The sequence below is a fragment of the Salvelinus sp. IW2-2015 genome, linkage group LG28 (genome assembly GCF_002910315.2).
Source record: "Salvelinus sp. IW2-2015 linkage group LG28, ASM291031v2, whole genome shotgun sequence".
NCBI classification, from domain to species: Eukaryota; Metazoa; Chordata; class Actinopteri; order Salmoniformes; family Salmonidae; genus Salvelinus; species Salvelinus sp. IW2-2015.
This window is the reverse complement of record NC_036868.1, coordinates 12,812,852-12,834,578: the sequence shown is the minus strand read 5'-3', so window position 1 is coordinate 12,834,578 and position 21,727 is coordinate 12,812,852. Positions and strand designations below refer to the sequence as shown.

The 21,727-nt window shown below is 43.3% G+C and overlaps 1 protein-coding gene across 1 annotated transcript in view; it reads left to right on the top strand.

The window, feature by feature from the left end:
- The first annotated feature begins 15,969 nt into the window (after positions 1-15,969).
- LOC111954350 (discoidin, CUB and LCCL domain-containing protein 1-like) overlaps positions 15,970-21,727 on the top strand; it is a 38,478-nt gene continuing 32,720 nt past the window's right edge. Inside the window, exons 1-2 of the mRNA XM_023974016.3 lie at positions 15,970-16,139; positions 19,218-19,436. Coding sequence (XP_023829784.1) covers positions 16,067-16,139; positions 19,218-19,436 — 292 coding nt within the window. The 5' untranslated portion in view covers positions 15,970-16,066. The remainder of the gene's footprint in view (positions 16,140-19,217; positions 19,437-21,727) is intronic.

Genomic DNA, 21,727 nt, shown 5'->3' with positions numbered 1-21,727 from the left:
TAAGAGAAAAACTGCTAATGCACAACCACATTTCAAAATTGGACCTTGTATTCTACTATTCTAACTCTCAACAGTAAGTTGAGACCCCGACTGAGTTCTTTMAAAAATCTTTGGTGATAAACTGCATGTGCAACAATTTACTTTGACCTGAATACATGAGGGGAGTGGAAAGTTGCCATAACACAGGAGCTCTCTGACATAGATACTGTATTTGAGCAACAACATGTTGTTTTCTGTTCGTTGCTGTAATTGATAATGCACAAGAATCAAACAATGTGTTCGCATGTGTGCATGTTGGTGTAGGTGTGAGGATCATAGGGGAAAACAGAGAGAAAAAAGGGCCTCTCTCTCACACCTTTAGACCTGCGCTGTCTGTCCATGGTGGGTGAGGAATGTTGAGAGCCGGGGAGCTAGAGTGCTGGATCCCACACAATGCCAGGATTAAGTATCAGCTATTCCAAATGTCAACAATTCTTCACTCTCCAAAGCCACAGCACTTTTTCATGTCCCATGACCTCCTGACTTGCTGTGATAATGGTAAACAAACATGGTCTTACCTGGCCAGGTAACATAAAACCCCCAAACCTCCTGCTCTGGCACCCCGTAGAGCCCAGGTCCAAGTCCCCCTACCATTAGGGTTGTTCCCCGGGAGTTGGGGGGGGGGGGGGGCTTTGGGAGCCATTGAAGGGGGCTGCTGGGGGAGGCTAATGGAGCTCAACAGTCAGAACGGCAAAGAGGGGAGGAAACGACAGAAGAGAGCAGAGACAGAGGAARGAAAGAGTAGGGGATGAGAAGAGATTGGTGAGGTGTGAAGGTGAGGTATGCTGAGAGCACTTCGCCTGCGAGGATCCTCCACAAGCTCAAGAAAATAGGAGAGCCTGACAGGTGATCTAAGAGGGTAGACCGAGAGGAGGAAGTGCATAGAGGATTTTGTCTTTCTTTGTGAGGGGGTTGTTTAATAAGAACATAGAGATTTTAATGATTGTCCTCGATATGGGAGCAGTGTTAATGTCAGAGGAGCCAAAGACTTCAAAGGCTTCATACGTAGAGCAAAGAGCATAAACAAGTGACATACTTGTTTACTGAAGGCTTTATTTAAGTATGTAGAGCAAGAAGGCTTTTATTAGATGTTTTATTACAAACAACAACAACAACAAAACAACAACTAAAATKATCATATGCCTGGCAATCAGGAGCACATTTAACTTGAGAGCTTTCCTCTGTCTACGTACTCAGGTCCATCCCACTTCAAGTATTATTTAGTCCTACATGTCAGTACAATCTTGAGACCTCACATTTTCTTTTGCAATCATGTATAATAGTGTTTGACAGTTATTTTGAATGAATTCAATATCAACATACACTTAGTGTACAAAACATTAAGAACACGTGCTCTTTCCATGACAGACTGACCAGGTGTATCCAGGTGAAAGCTATGATCCCTTATTGATGTCACTGTTAAATCCACTTCAAACAGGGAAGGAGACATGTTAAATAATCATTTTTAAGCCTTGAGACAATTGAGACATGGATTGTGTATGTGTGCATTCAGAGGTGAATGGGCAGACAAAAGTTAAGTGCCTTTGAACGGGTATGGTAGTAGGTGCCAGGCGCACCAGTTTGAGTGTGTCAAGAACTGCAACGATTCTGGTTTGTCACACTCGACAGTTTCCCATGTGTATCAAGAATGGTCCACACCCAATGGACATCAGCCAACTTGACACAACTTTGGGAAGCATTGGAGCCAACATGGGCCAGCATCCCTGTGGAACGCTTTCGACACCTTGTAAAGTCCATGTTCCAATGAATTGCAGGCTGTTCTGAGGGCAAAAGGAGGTGAAACTGAATATTAGGAAGGTGTTCCTAATGTTTTGTACACTCAGTGTATAAGTGATGTTACATCGTTCACACAGAGTTGATGGTTTATGGGAAGGGGGGTCAGGGACGCTGATTAAATGTTTTTTAATTAACCCAAACCACGCAACACAGTCACACCCCACTCTGTCTGTTACTGGGCAGTTCCCTGGTACTGTAACTGTATGGAATTGGATTTGCAGTCTTCATTCATACATAGGGATTTTAAGTCTCGTGGTTGGGCTCATTCAGGAGAATCACCTTTTGATCTTAGCAGCAAACATGGGACTCTGTTTTCTGTGTATTTCAAGTTCAGGGACTGTAACAACAGGCTGCTAAACGTTTAATTCAATGGTATGATTTATACATGAACATTTATAACTGACTGGCCAAATATCAAAAACATGATCCGATTGGGCCATATCTCATGTAAGACAAAGGGCATTTTGTGAGCTACGTCGGCTGTTATGTACAACCTTTCCGTGCTAGAGATATGCAGGTTGGAATTATAGCGACAGGGTTGAAAGTGAGAACACGTGGTGCAAAGTGAAGGAGTAAGACAACACAGGGGCAAGGATTGATGCTGAAATGCTACTGGTTGTGACACACGTAGGCCCAGTGTTGGCCAGGACACAGCCGGGCCGCGGCCGGTTCTGATGAACAGGTGGGCATAGCGCCTGTCAGTCTGCTGGAGATTGATGCTGTGGGTTAGAGCGAGGCCGGGTATTCTCTTACAGCGTAGACAGCTGTGCTGGTCTCTGCCTCGATGTGTTGTCTTTTACCACAACGGGACACTCTGGAGCCTTGGGTAATGGGCCAGTTGAACTCTGAGGGCCTTCTGAGTCAGGGACGAATTGTTGCACCCTCTCTCTCGTAGTTTATTTGATTGTCTGAAGGTTGATATACAGTGTGAAGGGGATAGTTGCCATTGAGAGACAGACACTTCTAGAATAAAGGAGTCATACAATCATAGTCCTCATTATTCGCATGAAGATTAATTTCAACATGTGTTGTACCAAATAAACTGGGCCTATGTTACTATTATAGCATTATGTTAGCATTATAGAATAATTTGGTCACACTTTGCAGTACACAGGCCTTGTGCCAGAGGTACAGCAATAGAATATCTTGTGTAATTACTGTGTTATATTACAGGAATGAAGCATGTAGTTACAGAATACCTATTGTATTTTTTTCTATATGTTATACAGAGCATTTTTGCTTTCAGTTGTTTGTGTTTACTTGTTAAACCAAATTAGCAGAAGTAAGTTCTATGTAATCACATACTTGCTTTGGCTTACATTATTTTCTTTCTTTGACGATTTTTTTTCCTTCTATGATCTGGAAACAACATGGTCTGTCTGCTCTGCCCTTCTACCTTCATGTGCTTCAATGAATAACAAGAATTCAATTGATTTTGTTTATTGGGAGTGTAACATTCTTAGAATTACTTGTCTCATTTGACAGCAAGGCAATTACAGTATAGAGGTACAGAACCATCAGAAACCCCATTTCGTGTTCAGTCCTAAATAAGTGAAAATAGGTTATCTTTTGAGTTTATTCTATTAAAGCTTTGTAATTAAAAAACCTGAGCAAGAGAATTTGTGTGGCTGACCGGTAATGATCAACATGCTTTCATGTTCAGTTTGTGGGTTTGCAAGCTTGGGTGAATTAAAATTCCATATCCCTCAAACGTTTACAGTAGCTTGTTGCCTCCTGTCTCTACTGCAGAGATGAAGGTGTGCTGGGGACAGCTGTATTTAAACTCTCCTTTGGTGTTGTTCCATCTCAACAACAATATCTCAAAAGAGGATGCACTTGATTGTTGCACACAGAGGAAGGCTATACACAGGTCTGGGATAAATAAATAATCCACTTATTTTTGTCAATGGAACCTATAGGAACATATATGAACCCCTGTAAGAGACGCCAGCATCACAGTAATTACACAAGTAACAGCATCTCTATGGCATGGGATGTCTTTTTTGCCAGTTGAGGCCTTCACCCGTTTTCAGTCTGAAATTAAGAATTCAAGAATTCTTAAACCTCAGCCGTATTCGGCTGCAGTGGTGCCTCTCTCTGGTTCAGTCCCAAATGGCACCCTATTCCCTATATAGTGCACTACTTTTGATCGGAGCCCTAGACCCCTGGTCAAAAGTAGTGCACTACATAGAGAATACGATGGCATCTGGATGGAGCCTCTGGCAGTCTCTACACAAATTAATACTGAAAATGAACAGAGGAAGAATTTCTGAAGAGTTCAGTGAACTACAATTCTACATGAAATCTTCCCCCACACATATTTCTTAGCTATTCTATCTTTGCATTGATCTTGTAACTTGTAATGATAAAAGTTCATCACAGTTTACTACTCATATCTCAAATCCAGATCTCACAAAACCAATGTGGCATTGTTGGAACACTGGTATACAGGCTACAATATTACATTATTATTCCTGAGCTGCTGCTGCTAACAATGGGAGCGCGTACCTTCAGACTACCTGTCCCCTGTCAGCTCACGCTTCCTCCATCTCAAGGCTTTTATTGGTTAACACAAAATCCTTCTGTCCTTCAATCTTTTCCATATTCAACTATAGAAATTGTGTAAAATATATTGCTGCAGTATAGGGCTGAGTTCAAAGATGGAAGCGGATGTGGATGAAAGCATACAGCATTGTCCAATGCATCCCTTTCATCCTTGGAAGACAGTCCCTTCTCCTTCTGTTGGCTTTTAAAAAGCCTCATCTGAAAGTCCAAACAGATAGGAGAGTTGTACGACAGAACAGCACCAATCAGTACCTTATTCCTAATCGGCCATGTGATAACATGTGGTTTGTATTTCACTTACATCTCTCTTGTATTGTGTATTGACCTTTCTTTATCGTTATGCCTTTACTATCCGGTTTGTTTCCAAACCTAACAAAACACAAGACAACAAACAAGCACTGTCTTAATGATAACGGTAGTCGAAGTCTATATGAAAGATTTAGCTTACAGCTTTGACTTGCATTCCACCACATGGTGGTTTATGTAACAAACACTTATCAAGTGGAAATATTTTCATTGCCAGTTAAGAGGATTTAGTGGGTAGTGTGAGATTGTTTACAGATCCCTGCTGTGATCTGGTACAATAGCTGCAGTTGTCAATTTTTCTGCCGATTTTGAACACTATGTGAGTGTAACGGCCTTCGTCTGGAGAAAGAGAGGAGGACCAAAGCGCAGCGTGGTAAGTGTTCATGATGAATCTTTAATAGAACAAACTGAACACTGAGATACAAGAACCATATCAGGCAAAAAGAAAAACCCAACATAGAAACACAAAACGTAGATAACCCACCCAACTCACGCCCTAACCATACTAAAACAAAGAAAATACAAAATAACTAATGTCAGAACGTGACAGTACCCCCCCCCCCCCCCAGGTGCGGACTCCGGCCGCAAAACCTGAACCTATAGGGAGGGTCTGGGTGGGCATCTGTCCGCGGGGCGGCTCTGGCGCTGGACGTGGCCCACCTCCACCATAGTCCTTATTCCACTTTAGTAGCATCCTTTGAGCGGCGACCCTCGCCGCCAACCTAGGACTGGCAACCCTACTAAAGGGCCCCACTGGACTGAGGAGCGCCTCTTGACTGAGGGCGGCGGACTGAGGGCGGCTCAGGACTGAGGGGCAGCTCCGGACTGAGGGCGGCTCAGGACTGAGGGGGGGCTCCGGACTGAGGGCGGCTTCAGACTGAGGGCGGCTCTGGCAGTCCCTGCAGGGGGGTGGCGGCGGCTCAGGACTGGCGGGCCGGCTCTGGCAGTCCTGACTGGCGGGCGGCTCTCGCAGCATCTGACTGGCGGGCTTCTGGCAGCACCTGACTGGTGGCAGCTCTGACTGGCGGGCGGCTCCTGACTGGCGGGCGGCTCCTGACTGGCGGGCGGCTCTGGCGGCTCCTGACTGGCGGGCGGCTCTGGCGGCTCCTGACTAGCGGGCGGCTCTGCGGCTTCTGACTGGCGGGCGCTCTGCGGCTCTTGACTGGCGGGCGGCTCTGGCAGCTCCTGACTGGTGGGGGCTCAGGACTGGCGGGCGGCTCTGGCAGCTCCTGGCTGGCGGGCGGCTCTGGCAGTCTGACTGGCGCGGCTCTGGCAGCACCTGACTGGCGGGCGGTCCTGACGTGGGGGCTTCCTGACTGGCGAGCGGCTTCCTGACTGGCGGGCGGCTCCTGACTGGCTGGGCGGCTCTTGACTGGCGGGCGGCTCTGGCGGCTCCTGACTGGCGGGCGGCTCTGGCGGCTCCTGACAGGCGGGCGGCTCTGGCGGCGGGGAGCAGGAACTGGAGGCCTGGTACGTGGTGCCGGCACCGGAGGGCTGGTGCGTGGGGCTGCCACAGGAGAGCTGGTGCGTGGGGCTGCCACAGGAGAGCTGGTGCGTGGAGAAGGCACCGGATAGGCCGGACCGTGGAGGCGCACTACAGGTCTCGAGCACCGAGCCTGCCCAACCCTACCTGGCTGAATGCTCACCRTAGCCATGCCAGTGCGGCCTATTCCACCTCGCCGCACACGTACAGGAGACACCATGCGTAGGGCTGGTGCCATGTACCCCGGTCCGAGGAGACGCACTGGAGATCAGATGCGTAGAGCCGGCTTCATGGCACCTGGCTCGATGCCCACTCTAGCCCGGCCGATACGAGGCACTGCTATGTACCGCMCCGGGCTATGCACACATACTGGAGACACCGTGCGCTCTTCCGCATAACACGGTRTCTGCCCGTACGCTCGCTCTCCACGGTAAGCACGGGGAGCTGGCTCAGGTCTCCTACCTGACTTAGCTACACTCCCCGTGTGCCGCCCCCCAATACATTTTTGGGGCTGCCTCTCGTGCCTGTTGCGCTGCCGTGTGCGTGTCGCCAACTCCATTCTCCTGTAACCCTCCTCGCACTGCTTCAGAGAATCCCAGGCGGGCTCCGGCACTCTCCTTGGGTCGACCGACCACGTTTCTATTTCGTTCCAAGTTGTATATTCCAGATCTCGCTGCTGCCCGATACCACTCTGCTTGGTCCTTTGGTGGTGGATGGTTCTGTAATGGCCTTCGTCTGGAGAAAGAGAGGAGGACCAAAGCGCAGCGTGGTAAGGGTTCATGATGAATCTTTAATAGAACAAACTGAACACTGAGATACCAAACAATAAATTGAACTACTGAAAACCGAAACAGTTCCGTGTGGAACACAACGACACGGAAGACAACCACCCACAAAACACAACAGAAAACAGGCTACYTAAATATGGTTCCCAATCAGAGACAATGACTAACACCTGCCTCTGATTGAGAACCATATCAGGCCAAACGAAAAACACAACATAGAAACACAAAACATAGATAACCCACCCAACTCACGCCCTGACCATACTAAAACAAAGAAAATACAAAAGAACTAAGGTCAGAACGTGACAGTGAGTGTGTAATGGCTTCAAGACTACGAAATGAATTAGGTATAAGTAAATAGTTTTGTATGATAAAGTGGGGACCCTACCAGGTAAAATACTCACTCTGCCACCCTCCTTTTTCATGCCCACTCATCTAGTCTCTGTCTAAAACAGAGATACTGTAGGAATTAAGTTAATGAGAGGACTCTGTCAGCAAGAATAATGGCAAGGCTAAAAATATATAACCCCTGATTCCCCTATCAGAGAAGTGAGCCCCACTCAGCCACCTCCAGCAATGACTGAAATGACAAATTACTCTGTATAGCCCAAAACCAGCGAGTCACGCCACAAATGTTCTTGTCAAGAAGCTGTTTCATGTCATGGCCAGCTTTCGTGTTTCAAMTACTGCCAGTCACATAGAAAGAGACATAACAACCAAGGTCTCAACAGCATTCCATCTTTGTTTTCAGAGAACTGATATATTGCAGCTTGGTCTGCAATCTTCTTGCTAATTAAGGGGGAAATGTGCTCAACATACCAACGTACAAACAACATTTAAAAAAGTAGAATTCAGAGATGCTGGACAGTTCACTTGTTGATATGATATGGCATTTGTTCATGCATTTTTGTGCCTTGCAAGTTTTGTGCCATTCTATTTTCCATGGCTTAGCATATATAACCAACATAGCTATTCCAAAATTGAATTTAAAATAAACTGTTTACTATCAACATGTTTGGATTTGTGATTCATAGCGGCAATCTGCAGTTGCTGCATCCATTTCTGGACTCTTATTTTAATGATATATACCCATTGATATACACTGTACTTTACAAATGCCCATAGTCGCGGGAAGCAGGGGTGCTGAGGGTTCTGCAGCACCCGCTGAAAAATCAGAATAAAAAAGTTAATAAAACAACAACACATTTTTATTTATTTTTATCAACAAAAAAAGTTGTGCACTGGACCTTTACTAGTTCTGTATTAGCAGACCGATATAGCCATCTGTAGTGCACTCAACAACAACAACAAAAATATTCTGTCATTTCTCCAGCCCCATGCTTCAGCTATTTACCAAAACATTGGCTGGGCAACCGCTTGTTGTAGTTTGAACTGCAGATTGTCCCTTTAAGGGAAGCTTATGCAGTTGTCCCAAGATGGGTGGGCTTAATGCTTTAGGTGGTTTACCGGTATGAAATCAATTACATTGCAATTCGATTTGAGGATATTTCTTCAAAGAGTTCAGAAACTAGTCAGATGGTGTCTTTTTTTGTTGTTGATTTCTTTAAAATAWTTTTTTWWAACTATTTCACTTACGAACCACTGCTTTATGATTTATGGCAGTGGACTGCAGCCAAGGGTAAGAAACAGCGCAGCCTAGTGTAAAAATATGGAGGACACACATTTTCAATGGTACCAGCAAGTCAAGGACATTCAGTAAACTATACTGTAGGTTCTCAACGTTTCATCATTCCTACATGAATTATATGGAAAGCAGACATTGTAACAGTTTCAAGTGTGTTTTGATATTAAAAAGTCTATACATGATTTTTTTATCGAATGTAGGCCTATTCATGTTTTTCATGTGGGAAAATTGTGAATGTCAAAAATATTACATAAAATAATGCATGATGAGTATGCACAGTAACAAGAACCTCTGAAATTTTAGGGTCAAAATGTATGTGAAGAAATTAGATTTGTAAACAACTTCACAGCTGAAAAACAACTGAACAGGTTAACCATTTTCTTAACTGGTGGATATAAAAACAAAATTAAACTCCTCTCCAAACAAATAAAATAGCAGACCATTGGATACAACTATAATTGTGTTGTGGAATTAACATTAAAAAGTGTTTTGGCTTTTGTATTATAAAAATGAAATGGAACCTTGAGCGAGACCATTGCAAAGAAAGCCTAAACCCTTCTTTTCATTAAAAGAGAGACACTTTAAATTGTGGTCTGAAAATGGGATATTGATTTAGCACAAGCCTTGAATAGTGAGGTGCCCTCACCTTTCTAATGAAACCTTGGAAAAAGTACTATTGTACTTTTGTCGTTATAGGACAGACATTGGTGCCCTTGAACTTTAAAAACTACAACAACATGGACGTGTGTATTCTCTCAAATTCTATTCAGTTTAAACAAGGCATATGAAGACCCCTAAATCTAGAGTTAGAATAGCGAAATCAAATGCAATTTCTTCATTCATAGTGCTTAATTTCACCCACCATTTCTGCTCTCAGTCATAACATTAAGAATGCATGATAGAATGCTCAAGATGTGTAAAAAAAATCTCACATGTGGAAAGATAACCAGCCTTGATTCAATCTAACGAAAGAGAAAACAGGCACAGTATGACAAGGACTATAAGATAAATCTTCACCAAAGCTGTTGGTGCATGAAACATAACCATAACCATCTAGACATTATTATCGTAATTATTTTTATTTTATTGATGGTAATTTGATTTAGTTATTGCAATCTGCTTTCAGCTGGCAATAGTTTTGGGATAATGGTGAATATGCTGCAAGCTTGGTGCATATTGAGAACCATTCAGCTGTAATTGCAGGGATATAATCTAGTAAATCATCTTTGAGTTCCTCTTAGTTTTCTCCTTGTACATGAAAATACACTGTATAGATCATCAGTAATGGAAAATCATTGCCTTCACTTATCGACAATGGCTCTACAACATACTGTCTGATTAGCATTAAGTGCAATATGAGCAGGTATATGAATATGTTCAGTGGGGGGGAATTAAACCTGCATACGCATTTCTTTTTTCATTGTGGCATGGCGTCAGGGAGATTCAAAGCGATCTTCTGTTCTCTATCCATGGAATTAGTCCACTGCGTCACCAGGATGGAGCTAGCATGGAATGTTTTTTTTTCTTTCTCAAAGCTGTTAATTTTTACGTTGTTTCTTAACATTCTCGGAACGTTCTGAGAACATGCCATTGAATGGAACATTGAGGAAACCTGTAGAAAACGTTACACTGAAGTACTGAAATTCCCATAGCATTGAAACATATGGTTCTCAGAACATTATGCGCTAGCTGGGTAGTGTGCACCATTCCCTGAATGTTGTGGGAAGGTTGTATGCAAAATAACCATAGGACAACCAAGCTCTCACCAAGCTCTAAGAAGCATATGGTTCTCAGAACGTTATGTGCTAGCTGGGTTAAGATAGCCTACACTTAGGTGGGTTGGTCAGGGAAATGAGTCGGAAAACTCCACCCAAAATCTACATTTTGGTATTTGTTTCATTAGTCCATTGTTGACATAGTCCCAAAAATGTTTTCCTTGTCAGCACTCAAGTTTTTAAGATATGTAACTTTCAAAATATAGACATCATCTTCATATGATGCATTTTGCATCATATGATGCTGCGTTTGGAACATATTATGGCTGATTTAAGATGAAAGCGTTAACCCTGTTATGGTCAATCCTTTTACTGTCACGCCATGATCTGTTTCACTTGTCCTTGTGATTGTCTCCACCCCCTCCAGGTGTCGCCAGTTTGTCTTGTATGTTTCCAAGTCAACCAGCGGTTTTCCGTTCTCCTGCTTTTTGCATTCTCCTTTTTCTAGTCCTCCTGTTTTGACCCTTACCTGTTTCTGGACTTTGTACATGCCTGCCTGATCATTCTGCCTGCCTTGACCACGAGCTTGTCTGCCACTGTACCCCCTGGACTCTGATCTGGTTTTGACCTTTTGCCTGTCCCCGACCATTCTCTTGCCTACCCCTTTGGATTAATAAACATTGTAAGACTCCAACCATCTGCCTTCAGTGTATGCATCTGGGTCTCGCCTTGTGCCTTGATATTTACTTTATCTGGCCCTTACTATAGTTTTCACCAAGTTACACTACTGACAAATAGTTGAAAATAATCCAGACAAGATCTTGCCTGTCCCCTGTGAACACATTTACTGAAAACTGTAGGTCAATGTCATTTGAAAATAAAATGTCATTTGAAAATAAAATGTAAACTTTCTGAGGACAAAGGAGAGTAACCAGCCTTATGGACTTTCATGAAATGTAGGCTACTGTAAATTACAGCCATAATCTATTGAGTCTGTTCCAGTGGCAACCAACGACTGTGCTATTTGTTCAGGCTCCTCCCTTTTCTTTTATTGAAAATTGTTTCTCACCTTGGGGGTCATACCTCATTTAGGTTCAATATAATGTGTAGGTAATAAGCACTGAGACAAGAGTAGTCGCCATTGAAATGGGTGTTATTCCCTGTATAGAAAAAAGAGGAAGAGATCCCTTCCCAATCAACATCGCCATCTGCAGGCTGCTATATTCTATCCATATTTGTTTCAACATAGCGGGCCATTTAGACGATTATTTTATCCAAAGTCAGTGATTCAATCAATTACAGACAGTGAATTTCCAGAGTGCTTTCAGAAGTGTGGTTGCTTTGCACAGCAAGTGTAATGGGTGACACGTGAAATAGTTGTGTAAAAAAAGGAAGTCGATGCTTTCTCTGCCTTCAGCACAGAAAGTCACATACTTCAGAGTGACCTCAAAATAACCTCAAACCATTTTCAGACTCAGTTCTGTAATAGGAACATCAACAGAATGAAATATTTGCTGTAGATCACTCTGCATCTCTCCCAAATATAACTAACCTCTCATGTCTCTCCTGTGCCTACAATTTTTGAAGTTTGCCTAACATGTAGTGCACAGAAACTCCACTAGGATGAGATATAGTTCCACTATTCAATTTATGGACCAAAGATAAACATTAAAGCACAATCTGTAAGATTCCTTGCTGTTTAATAATCAAAGTAAAAAAGGAGAAAAATTKAGAAAAAGTACATCAAGGGGATTAAATATATGACTAACAAACGATGGTCCACAGCATTAAGACAGTCTGTCCTTATGAGTCTGTCTATCTGGATACTTCCTCCCGTTTTAACTCATTACTGCATAATCATGTCACTATAACACTTTATGTGCCTTTGGTCCCCGCACTTAGTTCTAGCCAGCTAGTGATTTACTCTGCTTGATGTGATCTATACCAGGTAGTAAGCCTAATCCCCAGCTGCATTTTCCATTATCAAAACCATAAAAGTGTATGGATTCCCTGGTCAGTCTATGGCAGAAGTGTTTTGTCTCATAATTTATTGTGATATGATATGTGATAGGAGCCCATGTAATAGAGGCAGTGTCTAATGGAGCTCAGATGTAGACGTGTCGACGGGTTTGTTGCAGCTAGCAGCAGGCCCTGTAACAAGGATAGGGGAGCTCCCACAGTCACTCATCATCTCCCCTGAGAGAACAGCACTGTGACTGTTTGACAGTGTATAACTGCTCTGTCTTTGGCAAGAGAGCAGCAGGGGGACAATTTGGAGATGGCCCTTACAGTAAAGTAGATCTTTGTTTAATTATCATTATCAATAACCGTCAGCTACGCTGTTCATCCACCAATAACAAATGTTCTAGTCACATTTTTCTATAAACAAGGAATTTAAAAAAATGGATTTCCCTAAAACGGCCCCAACAACAGTCAATCAAAATGACATTTGAATGTCTGGATAAAGACTTACAGAGACAGGGCAAAAGAGAAGCATGCATAAGGGTATTTGAACTCCATGAGTGTGAGAGAAAACAATGTGTGACATTATTTGAAAAGTTAAACTTCATATTAACATGATCTAATCAACCCATTATATACAAAACATTAAGAACACCTTCCTAATACTGAGTTGCAATCCCCCCGCGAAAGCGTGTCGAAAGAATTTTACAGGGATGCTGGCCCATGTTGACCCCAATGCTTCCCACAGTTGTGTCAAGTTGGCTGGATGACCTTTGGGTGGTGGACCATTCTAGATACACACAGGAAACTGTTGAGTGTAAGAAACTAGTTGCAGTTCTTGACACACTCAAACTGGTGCGCCTGGCACCTACTAACATGCACCGTTCAAAGGCACTTCCATTTTATGATCTTACCACATTCACCCTCTGAACGGCACACATACACAAACCATGTCTCAATTGTCTTAAGGCTCAAAAATCCTTCTTTAACCTGTCTCCTCCCCTTCATCTATCATAGCTTTACCTTGTCAATCTATGGCATGAAAAGAGCAGGTGTTCTTAATGTTTTGTACACTAGGTGCATGTCTTTCACATATACTGCACAAAAATATAAACCTAACATGTCGTGTTGGTCCCATAATTCATTGACATAAAAGTTCCCAGAAATGTTTAATACGCACTGTTAGTGAGCATTTCTCCGTTGCCAAGATAACACACGTGACAGATGTGGTATATTAAGAAGCTGATTAAACAGCATCCTCATTACACAGGTGCACCTTGTGCTGGGGACAATAAAAGGCCACAAAAATGTGGAGTTTTGTCACACAACACAATGCCACAGATGTCTCTAGTTGAGGGAGCGTGCAATTGGCATGCTGACTGCAGGAATGTCCACCAGAGCTGTTGCCAGATAATTGAATGTTAATTTCTCTACCATAAGCCACCTCCAATGTTGTTTTAGAGAATTTGGCAGTACATCCAACCGGTCTCAAAAACGCAGACCATGTGCAGACCACGTGTAACCACTCCAGCCCAGGACCTCCACATCAGGCTTCTTCACCTGCGGGATCGTCTGAGACCAGCCACCCAGGCAGCTGATGAAACTGTGGGTTTACACAACTGTAGACCTTCTGCAAAAACTGTCAGAAACCATCTCAGGGAAGTTCATCTGTATGCTCGTAGTCCTCACCAGTGTCTTGACCTGACTGCAGCTCGGCGTTGTAACCAACTTCAGTGGGCAAATGCTCACCTTCAATAACCACTGGCACACTGGAGAAGTGTGCTCTGCATGGATGAATCCTGCTTTCAACTGTACTGGGCAGATGGCAGACAGCATGTATGACATCATGTGACCGAGCGGTTTGCTGATGTCAGTGTTTTGAACAGAGTGCCCCATGGTGGCGGTGGGGTTATGGTATGGGCAGGCATTAGCAGTGGTTGAAAAATTACTCAATTGCAATACTTGAGTAAAAGTAAAGGTACCTTATTAATAGAAAATAACTCAAGTAAAAGTGAAAGTCACCCAGTAAAATACTACTTGACTAAAAGACAAAAATTATTTGGTTTGAAATATACCTCAGTGGGCCTCCCGAGTGGCGCAGCGGTCTAAGGCACTGCATCGCAGTGCTTGAGGCGTCACTACAGACTACAGACTTGAGGCGTCACTCACAATCGGCCGTGACTGGGAGTCCCATAGGGCGGTGGCGTCCGGGTTAGGGGAGATTTTGGTTGCAAACGCTGTGTCTTTGTGAGATGCAGAGTAGGTGAACGGATGATCTCCGTATGTGTGGTTCCCACCACGAAGCACGGAGGAGGTATGATGGTGCTTTGCTGGTGACACTGTCTGTGATTTATTTAGAATTAAAGGCACAATTAACCATCATGGCTACCACAGCATTCTGCAGCGATGCGCCATCCCATATGGTTTGCGCTTAGTGGGACTATAATTTATTTTTCAACAGGACAACGACCCAACACACCTCCAAGCTGTGTAAGGGCTATTTGACCAAGAAGGAGAATGATGGAGTACTGCATCAAATGACCTGGCTTCCACAATCACCCGACCTCAACTCAATTGTGATGGTGTGGGATAAGTTGGACAGGCAGAGCGAAGGAAAATCATTGACTGACCTTCTTCATGTCTTAAAGTAATGATGGACTGTCGTTTCTCTTTGCTTATTTGAGCCGTTCTTGCCATAATATGGACTTGGTCTTTTACCAAATAGGGCTATCTTCTGTATACCACCCCTACCTTGTCACAACACAACTGATTGGCTCAAACGCATTAAGAAGGCAGGAAAGTCCACAAATGAACTTTTAACAAGGCACACCTGTTAATTGAAAAGCATTCCAGGTGACTACCTCATGAAGCTGGTTGAGAGAATGCCAAGCGTGTGCAAAGCTGTCATCAAGGCAAAGGGTGGCTACTTTGAAGAATCTCAAATATAAAATATAAAATATTTTTTGGGTTATAACATGATTCCATATAAGTTATTTAATAGTTTTGATGTCTTCACTATTATTCTACAATGTAGAAAATAGTCAAAATAAAGAAAAACCCTTCAATGAGTAGGTGTCATTAAATAAATAGCTAGAATAGCCAATGACCAATAGCATTGCAATTTATTACAGAATAGTAGGCCTGTATGAAGTAGGCCTACTAGTACCTCCTATTTGGCTGTTTTATCACTGGTGAAAGTCACCTATCTTCTTAGGGATTGTTAAATTACATTTGGCATGTAGCCTATGTAAGCCTACAGGCTTAATGGTTAACCATTGAACTAAGGACTACTATACTTACTTTCAATATTCCCCTTCTAAGATAAAACAGCTCAGACAGTTTCAAGGAGTAATGTTTGAACTGGTTCTATTTTAGTCTGAGTTCTCAGTACCTCCTATTTGGCTGATTTGAGTTAGTATAAAAGATCATAGGCCTATCTTTCAGCAGGGGTGTGCAGTTGAACAATTATTTTGATCAAGTGTTGCCTCTTGCCTGTCTTGGCTGCTAAACAAATATAGTCCTCTCCCCAACGACACCGTGGCTGTCAGACTGGTTGGTCGACCTGAGCACTGGGTGCCGCCTGTGGATGAAACACGGAAGAGTTCATTCAAGGAATCTACTGTGGAGATACAGGCAGGATAGAAGCGCAAGAAGCGAATCGGGATCCTTTGATTTACAGCAAACCTTCCTAAAGAAAATTATCCCATGAAGACGAGACAAATGTGTCTCCATATGCGATTTCGTTGCGTTACTTTGGATAAAATCTGAGATGTTGGGAAAGGAGAAACTTAATTTATTCTTTGTCGTTTGGACTATACTTTCCGCGTTTGGCGAAAAACTCGGTAAGTAAACTAACCGTCGTTAAAGCAACAGCGATTTACACGATTACCCATAACTTATTTTTTTAAATTACAACAGATTTTAGGTAACAGGTCTCGCTACTTTATATTCGATGGAAACGGAATATTCTTTAATTCAGCATGGCACCGATAGTTTGACATTTTACTAGACTTTGGTGTGCCATGTGTTGAAAGCACACCAGACGGTGCCTTAAACACATGACACATAAAGGGTTATTAACTCTCTGAGCTGTATTATCTTAGAAGGGGAATATTGAAAGTAAGTATAGTAGTCCTTAGTTCAATGGTTAACCATTAAGCCTGTAGGCTTACATAGGCTACATGCCAAATGTAATTTAACAATCCCTAAGAAGATAGGTGACTTTCACCAGTGATAAAACAGCCAAATAGGAGGTACTGGAGCTGAAACTATAATAGTTGTGTGATTGATCATCCTCCTGTATCACCACACTAATGGGCGGCATGGCTCGATTTTGTATTATTTAGCCTGATAGGCTCATAGTAGGATACGGTGCATTATAATGACAATGGAGCAGTGCCATCCTTTTGTGCCTGTGCTCCTGTGGTATTGTCTCTCAGTACCAAGGAGTCACCACTGGCTGCTGAACAATGCCCTACAGCGCCACGCATGCCTTAGCAGTTTAGGAGACTCAGCCAAAGCTCTCCCACTGGCTGCCTTTGGGATCCTTGTGTGGATCCATGCAGTGAACAGTTTTAGTCCAATGCACATTGTAGTCTGACAGAGCCCCTCTACCTGGTATTACTGTATGGTGAGCCTCCCTGCCTGTTACATTGCATCTGCTTCCACAGCCCCCCCTCTGAGTGTGTGAAGTGAATATTTCATGTTTGTCCCGAGGGCAGGAGTCAGCCAGGTGTTCAGGAGAGACGATGAGAGATGCACTGGCATTTAAAATTTAAATAGCATAATTATATTCTCTGTTAGTAAAAATCAATGCATGAGTTTGCTGGTGTATATCAGTTTGACTGAAGTGAAATAAGGATGCATAAAGGTTTTACTCCAGTGAAGTATGTGCACTGCATAGAGAGAAATGCAACCTTGCTATGAATGAGGAATCTCAAGGAACAAAAAAAAGGCAATAAGTGAAATCTGACTGAAACCTCCAACACATGAGCCCATATCTGAGAGGATCAGATAAATGTCTAGGTCATTGAAGATATATATAAACAAAACAATGTCTTAGTAGGTCTATCTGCTGGGGACGCTGTCATGTAAACATTTTGTTGTACAGTAGGTATTTAAAGTGCATGTGGGCTGAGCCTGGATTTTTATTGTTCCAAACAAACCACTACTCAAAAAGGCTCTTGAGGGGATCTTAAAGGGCCCACTCTGACCTTCTCCTACTTTACCGTTGTGTGACGATGCCACCGCTCCTGTGCTTGCCCCCAGGTGGGTAGCTGCATCTTGTTTACATTTTTCGGTCCCGCTGTGGTGTCTGCCCAGCCTCACATCTGGACTGAGTCCAGCCTTGGACCACAAAGGCCACTGTGTGTGCCTGCCCAGTGTGTGACGCTGACGTAACCATCGCTGCATGGCTGTGGACTGGCCAGTCAAGTCAAAGCTGCCATCATGTGTTTTTTAATAGCCTCATTCATTTGTCCACAGGCCAACTCATTTTCTTTAAATGTTTTTCCATGAAATGTGATTTACCGTCCTTGGAAAGAAGAGAGATCCTGTAGAGATCCTTATCCAGAAACCAGTGTTATTTCATGCATGTTTTAGGCCTGTGTGAAATGATCCAGCACTGCACAGATCCTGCCATTGATGTCTGGACTATGTGTTTCTGTTCTACATACATCTAAATTCAAGGGCCCAGTCCAAACACTAGCCCCTACCTCCAAGCCCCAACCTGCTAGGCACTTCATGTTGGCTAGATCTGAAATAAATTGAATAGGTACGATGCATTGGGGATAGGTGTAAGCATAAGACGTGATAGTAGCGCAACTTTGCCCTATGATAAGCTAGGTAGATTTTTCACCATATTGTTAATAAATATTGCTAATAATTTCACATCTACATGAAGTCTCTAGGGATTAGAGGGACAGGGCCTAGGTCTGTGTGAAGCAGTCCCGGTGACTGGTCTCTGTGGGCCACAGCTGCCATGAAGCCCTTGCAGGCCTGTTAGTGCTGTCACAAGTGTTAATGCCACACCCAGGGGGACAGTGGATTAACCTCTCTGTAAACAGTGTCCACCGTGTCACCAGGGTGCTGAGCTAGGCCCGAGGCGTGGGAGCCACTGACACACCACACACACACGAAAGGGAAGCCCCACACCTTCTGAAAGAGCCTGGAGTTGGCCTAGCCCAAGCAGCTGAGCATCTCAGACAGACACCCCACCTCTCGTGCCACCCAATGGGAATCTCTAGAGAGAGATCGAGCATTGCCTTTCTTGGAGGTTGTGCTTTTTTTGCTTTGCTGTGTCTGCATTCTTAAGCAGAAATACATCAGCCAGGTATTTCTGTGAAGTAACTCCTATTTGTTTTGACTTGTCTGTTTGAGAAGATGTCCACTCATTGAGACATTGGCAAATTTTTACTCACTTTGATGTAATTAAGACTGCCTTCCAATAGCTGTCATCAGAGCTTGTATTTGTCTGACACAATGCAATGTGTACAGTGTCTTTTGTTTTGCTTGTCTTGACTTGTCTCCCTCCCTCAATGTCTACTTAACACAAGTGATTCCTTTCATATGTACTGGCACATTCTCTATGTAGACCTGCTGCTTTCCTTGATTCATTTCAAACTGTTAGCTTAGTAAAATTAGTCATGTTGGCTAGCTAGCAAACTGAACAATATGTCTCATTTACTGGTGAGGTTGTTTGGCGTGTTTGTGGAGTGAAAGTTGAGCCTTGAATGGTGAATGTTCTTATTTGCCTTCCAGTTTGAGAGAGTTCGTGTTTTTCTCCACCTAACTCCACCATCACGTGTGTTCCTCATATCATGGTTTAACTAGTCTTAAAAAATGTAACAGAAATACAACACCAAAATGGAGACGGAACTTCTTCTGATCTAACTTGACTTCTCTCCTATGGTTTTGTCCAGATGACGGTTGTGGCCACTCCATGCTGGGCCCAGAGAGTGGTGTCCTCTCCTCTAAGAACTACCCGGGAACCTACCCCAACAACACCTGGTGCGAGTGGAAGATCCGCGTGCCAGAGGGCAACAGCCTGGTCCTCAGGTTCGGAGACCTGGACGTGGAGGCACAGGATTGCCAGTTGGACTACGTTAAGGTCCTCAAGGGTGTCTACGGAGGCGAGCATGGTGAGTCTGAGTCAGCCATCTTGGCCTTGGCTATTGTCTCTCTGGTTCTATGTGGTGATGAAAGTGTGACCTAGCTAGCGGTGGTGCTGCACAGACCACAGTCTTCATAACATTCCTTCTCCACAGATGAAAAGCACATGTCAGACTGAGCTTCCCTATTCACTGAGACAAGGACAGTGTTTCTTCTGGGGTATTTTTTTATATATAAAGAGCCGGAGGAGAGGGCGGATGTCTTTGTTGTACTTGAGAATAGCCTCACACAAAGAGGAAGTTGTGGGTGATCCTGATGGTCTGAGGACATCCAAGCCAACAGAACGACATTGTTGTTTTGTCTCTGTACTCCAGAACTTTGGTATTTTCATCCATATTGGGTAAACCATTTACAGCATTTTTTGTACATAGTATTTTAGGGGACCAAAAGTATTGGGACAAATTCACTAGCTGTAAAAAGTTTAGTATTCACGATTATTGGTAATCATGGTAGCATCCACATTTAATGTAGATGTGTTTAGAAATATATTATATTCTTATTTACAATACAAGTGATTCCAAAACGACACAATACATTATTTACAATATTTCTATTGGGCACAAAATAATCTGAAACACAACCAAAACTAACAGCAAATGCATCCAACAATTTTGTAGAGTCACAAGCTTGATGTATACTGAACAAAAATATAAATGTAAAAATGTCAAAGATTTTACTGAGTTACAGTTTATATAAGGAAATCAGTCAATTGTAATAAATTAATTAGGCCCTAATCTATGGATTTCACATGACTGGGAATACAGATATGCATCTGTTGGTCACAGATACCTTAAAAAGAATATGGGCGTGGATCAGAAAACCAGTCCGTATCTGGTGTGACTACCATATGCCTCATACAGCGCGATACATCTCCTTTGCATAAAGTTGATCAGGGTGCTGATTGTGACCTGTGTAATGTATCTTTTTGTTTTTGTATTTTTTTCATAATTTATTTATTTGTTACCCCCCTCTCCCCAATTTCGTGGTTTCCAATTGGTAGTTACAGTCTTGTCTCATCGCTGCAACTCCCGTACAGACTCGGGAGAGGCGAAGGTTGAGAGCCATGCGTACTCTGAAACACAACCCAACCAAGCCGCACTGCTTCTTGACACAATGCCCACTTAACCCGGAAGCCAGCCGCACCAATGTGTCGGTGGAAACACCATACACCTGGCGACCGTGTCAGCGTGCACTGTGCCCGGCCCACCACAGCAGTTGCTAGTGCGCGACAAGGACATCCCTGCCGGCCAAACCCTCCCCTAAACCGGATGACACTGGGACAATTGTGCACCGCCCCATGGGTCTCCCAGTCGCGGCTGGCTGCAACAGAACCTGGACTCGAACCCAGAATCTCTAGTGGCACAGCTAGCACTGCGGTGCCATGCCTTAGACCACTGCGCCACTCGGGAGGCCCGGCCTGTATAATGTTGTCCAACTCCTCTTCAATGACTGTGCGTAGTTGCTGCATATTGGCGGGAACTGGAACATGCTTTCGTACACGTCGATCCAGAGCCACCCAAACATGCTCAATGGGTGACATGTCTGGTGAGTATGCAGGCAATGTAAGAACTGGGACATTTTCAGCTTCCAGTATTTGTGTACAGATCCTTGTGACATCAAAAAGCACAAGAAAGGATTTCAACACCAACCATATCAGATTGTTCTGAAATCCTTTCTGTTGTTAGAAACAGATAAGATTAGCATTCCTGCAACATTATTTTGTTTCTAATATTATTTTATCTTTGAGAAATTAAACTAATTGATTGCATCTAAATTGATAATTTTAATTTCTAGGATTCATATAATATTTTAACGACCCCCCCCCCCAATCCCACCTAACGAGTATATAGTATTAGTTCTCTGTGTCTGACAAGTAGTATGGACCTGCGGCTTGGACTATTGTTTCTTCATCCTATGAAATGTATTCCCAGTGAATTTGGTGATGTTTTTTTCAGAGAAATTTGTCATTGAATGTGTTAGGTTTATGTCCCATCCTACATCCTGATATTACCAGGTTCTGACTAGAGGTTGACCGATTAATCGGAATGGCTGATTAATTAGGGCCGATTTCAAGTTTTCAGAACAATCAGCATTTTTGGGCACCAATCATGGCCGATTACATTGCATTCCACGAGGAGACTGCGTGTCAGGCTGACTACCTGTTATGCGAGTGCAGCAAGGAGCCACGGTAAGGTGCTAGCTAGCATTAAATKTATCTTTTAAAAAACAATCAATCTTAACAAAGTCACTAGTTAACTAC